At 42.2% G+C, this 4,253-nt stretch overlaps 1 protein-coding gene across 1 annotated transcript in view; it reads right to left on the reverse strand.

Moving 5' to 3' along the window:
• Positions 1–1,452: 1,452 nt before the first annotated feature.
• The window catches only part of LOC139545156 (electrogenic sodium bicarbonate cotransporter 4-like), a 29,517-nt gene continuing 26,716 nt past the window's right edge, over positions 1,453–4,253 (reverse strand). Inside the window, exons 21-23 of the mRNA XM_071352603.1 lie at positions 3,843–4,025; positions 3,649–3,707; positions 1,453–2,059 (exon numbers count right to left, since the gene is read on the reverse strand). Of these exons, the coding sequence (XP_071208704.1) occupies positions 1,888–2,059; positions 3,649–3,707; positions 3,843–4,025 (414 nt within the window). The 3' untranslated portion in view covers positions 1,453–1,887. The remainder of the gene's footprint in view (positions 2,060–3,648; positions 3,708–3,842; positions 4,026–4,253) is intronic.

A 4,253-nucleotide genomic window follows, 5' to 3' on the forward strand; every position in this document is an offset into this window, starting at 1 on the left:
CCCAAACAATTTGGGGGAACACTGAGTCAGTCCATGCCCTGACGTATTGAGGCTATTCTGTGGGCAAAAGGGGGTGCAACTCAATATCAGGAAAGTGTTCCTAATGTTTTGTACACTCAGTGTAACTTTCTGTATGAACAAACTATGAAGAAAATACTATATATACAGTATCAGTCAAAGTTTGGAAACACGTACTCATTTTATACATTGTAGAATAATAGTGAAGACATCAAAACTATGAAAAAATACATATGGAATCATGCAGTAACCAAAAAAGTGTTAAACATTGATTGTCCTGTTGAAAAACAAATGATAGTCCCACTAAGCACAAACCAGATGGGATGGCGTATCGCTGCAGAATGCTGTGGTAGCCATGCTGGTTAAGTCTGCCTTGAATTCTAAATACATCACAGACAGTGTCACCAGCAAAGCACCCCACATCATCACATCTCCTCCTCCATGCTTCACGGTGGGAACCACATATGCAGAGATCATCTGTTCACCTACTCTGCGTCTCACAAAGACACAAATTTGGACTCATCAGACCAAAGGACAGATTTCCACCGGTCTAAAGTTCATTGATTGTGTTTCTTGGCCCAATCAAGTCTCTTCTTCTTATTGGTGTCCTTTAATAGTGGTTTCTATGCAACAATTCGACCATGAAGGCCTGATTTAACGCAGTCTCCCCTGAACAGTTGATGTTGAGATGTGTCTGTTACTTGAGCTCTGTGAAGCATTTATTTGGGCTGCAATCAGAGGTGCAGGTAACTCTAATGAACTTATCCTACGCAGCAGAGGTAACTCTGGGTCTTCCTTTCCTGTGGCGGTTCTCATGAGAGCCAGTTTCACCATAGCGCTAGATGGTTTTTGCGACTGCACTTGAAGATCTTTAACATTTCTTGACATTTTTAGGACTGACTGACCTTCATGTCTTAAAGTAATGATGGACTATCATTTCTCCTTGCTTGTTTGAGCTGTTTTATCAAACAGGGCTATTTTCTGTATACCCCCCTACCTTGTCACAACACAACTGATTGGCTCAAACACATTAAGAAGAAATTAAATTCCACTAATTAACATTTAACAAGGCGCACCTGTTAATTGAAATGCATTCCAGGTGACTACCTCATGAAGCTGGTTGAGAGAATGCCAAGAGTATGCAAAGATGTAATCAAGGCAAAGGGTGGCTACTTTGAATAATATAAAATATAAAATAAAATTAGATTTGTTTAACACTTTTTTGGTTACTACATGATTTCACATGTGTTATTTCATAGTTTTGATGTCTTTAGTATTATTCTACAATGTAGAAAATAGTACAAATAAAGAAAAACCCTTGAATGAGTAGGTGTGTTCAAACTTTTGACTGGTACTGTATATATTTATATAAATATAAATATCTTGACATAAAATATATTCTTATATACAGCACATACAGAGGAGATCCTTCACTCCGCTTTTCTCCTATATCCCTCTACGTTGTTTCTAAAGCTACGCGTGTCCTGAAGATTATACAGTCAACATGTTCTCAACAGAGATATCCATGACAGTTTACAACAGCAAAGAGCCTCCTAGGTTAAAAGCAGAAGCTGTTGCTTGGACTTTGGACACATCAAAACGGACAGCTATATGAGGAATCAGATCAAGTATAAATGTACTGTACATTCACGCTAAGTTATTCCATGTACATGTATTCCCAGCATCTAATTTCTTTACATTAGGTGTCATATGCTGTCAGCTGTTAGTCCATGACACCTTGCACTGTCCTCTGCAGGCATTCTAGAAGAGTCTTAGTGTGTGAGTGGGTCAGCGCTCTAAAGCTATGTACTGTAGAGCGTCCGCGTTCGACCCACGTATGCCACTGCTCTGTCACACAGTAGTCAGTGCCTACAGCGTTGTTTCGCTGCTCATGTCCCTGTGGCGGGGGTGGTCAGTGTCTGTGTCGTAGTCCGACTCCATCTCGATCTTCACCTGGGGCACGGGGAAGGCCATGCCACGGCCGTGGGCCATAGGCACCGCCGGGGACGAGGGGCAGGAGATCTTCAGATGCAGGGTGATGCTGAGGAACGGCAAGTCCCAGTTATCATACATATCATACATACCTGTATGTATGTCCTGTGTGGTTCAGATGGGTTCGATTCTCGCTGGGGCCACCCATACAAAAATGTATACATGCACTATTGTAAGTCGCTTTGGATCAAAGAGTCTGCTAAATTACATATATGACATACACAGTGAAAGAAACACAGAAGGGAGGGCGGACTGGAGACAGGCGAGGGGGAAGGTAACCTTGGGCTAGACACGGGGGGGTCAGTAGTGAGATGTCATCTGGAGCTGGTGCCAGAGAGTACCTGAGAGTGAATTAGACTAGAGGACAGGTTGGGCAAATTAATGTGAAACAACATGACAGAGAGTTAGACTAGCTGTCAACTGTGATTGATGTCTGTTCTTTATGCCGTAGTATTCCAAGCCTTTCTGCGGTGTAGTTCGCAGCCTATGGGGAATGTGAGATGTGGGGAGGAATGCAATGCACAGTTTGTGATGCAAAACTAACAGTAAAAGAAACAAAGTTTCTCCTTATGTTGCAGTTTCCCCTCTCCTAATTTCACAGTCTTCAGGATTTTTTTTAGCAAATATGTAGGCCTACTGAATACTGCTGAACCATGCTTCCTTAAAAGCAATTCAGACATGAATTTGATCATAGTTTCTATTTGACATAAGGAGTCAAAGACAACACGCAGATAACATGACTAAAAGGATAGAGGGGAGAGGAATGTTCAACTATATGGGATGAAGACACAACTAAGAACAAAACAGTAGTGTTCGTGAATGGGACCCATCGATAGACTACTAGACTATTGGGTACATACAACAACACATGGAGGAAAAAGAAACAACCAAAACTCTGAGAAAGGCCTGATGCATGTGGTATGAGGTCACAGTGCACCAAACACTGTTCACTCTCAAATACTGCTATCTGCTACATACAGATAGAATGTCAAACTTTTATTCATCTATTCAAATATGCCACACATTTCTACAGAATATAAACCAAGCCAGTGCCTGAAAAGTAGGAAATAGTGTGTTGGAATTATGCACATGCATGTGATGTGTCTACACATAGAGACACATTGACACAAAATTACACAACTAGTTTTCATAACGCATAGGAGTGCAGGGAAAATAGCAGCAAGGGCTGCTTAGCAAAACCCAAAATAACATCTGCATTGCATTAAAGTGCATGGAGAGAAGGGTATGAAGGCATATTCTCTGAGATATAGCTTATACTTCAGCCCAGCCTTGGCAGAACACTATGGAATACTGTGTCTGTGAGAAGTTATGTGTGGAATTATGGATGCTGTGTGTGTGTGTGTGTGTGTGTGTGTGTGTGTGTGTGTGTGTGTGTGTGTGTGTGTGTGTGTGTGCGTGCGTGCGTGCGTGCGTGCGTGCGTGCGTGCGTGCGTGCGTGTGTGTTCGTGCATGTTTCTGTATGTCTGCTTATATCTGCCAGGCTGATGTTTCATGTTTATGTAATCTATGAATCAGGGGAAGTATTTGCCTGGCTGGCAGTGAGCAGCCCACTGTGACTGGGCATCAACGGGCTGAAGGAGGTCACTGTAGGGGACGTGTAGTTTGAGCACACAGTACCTGCGGTCCACGTCAGACTCAGAGCTGGGCGAGCAGTTGGAGTACGCGTGGTACTTCTCCTGCATACAAACACATGCACACACACACACAGAACAGACACACACAAAACACAGCCATCAGAAATGAATTATTTAGCGAGAATTGTTTTTCTCTAAACCAGCCAGTTGGTGGGAGTAAAACCTAACATTTCTCACCTCGTCTTCGCTGTCGTCTGATCTCCCTTTCTTCTTGTCTTTCTTCTTTGTGTCATCTTTATCACCCTTCTTCTTCTTCTCCTTTTTCTTGTCTTTCCCAGGCAGGATATCATCTATCCAGGCCAGGTCGTGTTGAGAGAACACCATGTCCAGCATCTTACGCACCACCAGCAACCCCAGGATCTGATGGCCGCACAAGCAAATTATCACTATCCTCAACTTCTGTGACAAGAAAATAACATCAACAGGAAAGAAGATGCATGTAATACTCTTCATAAGTAACCAGCATTTACATCATAAGTAACCAACATTTACTTCATAAGTAACCAACATTTACATCATAAGTAACCAGGATTTACATCATAAGTAACCAACATTTACTTCATAAGTAACCAACATTTACATCCTATC

The sequence above is a fragment of the Salvelinus alpinus genome, chromosome 19 (assembly GCF_045679555.1).
Source record: "Salvelinus alpinus chromosome 19, SLU_Salpinus.1, whole genome shotgun sequence".
Classification (NCBI taxonomy): domain Eukaryota; kingdom Metazoa; phylum Chordata; class Actinopteri; order Salmoniformes; family Salmonidae; genus Salvelinus; species Salvelinus alpinus.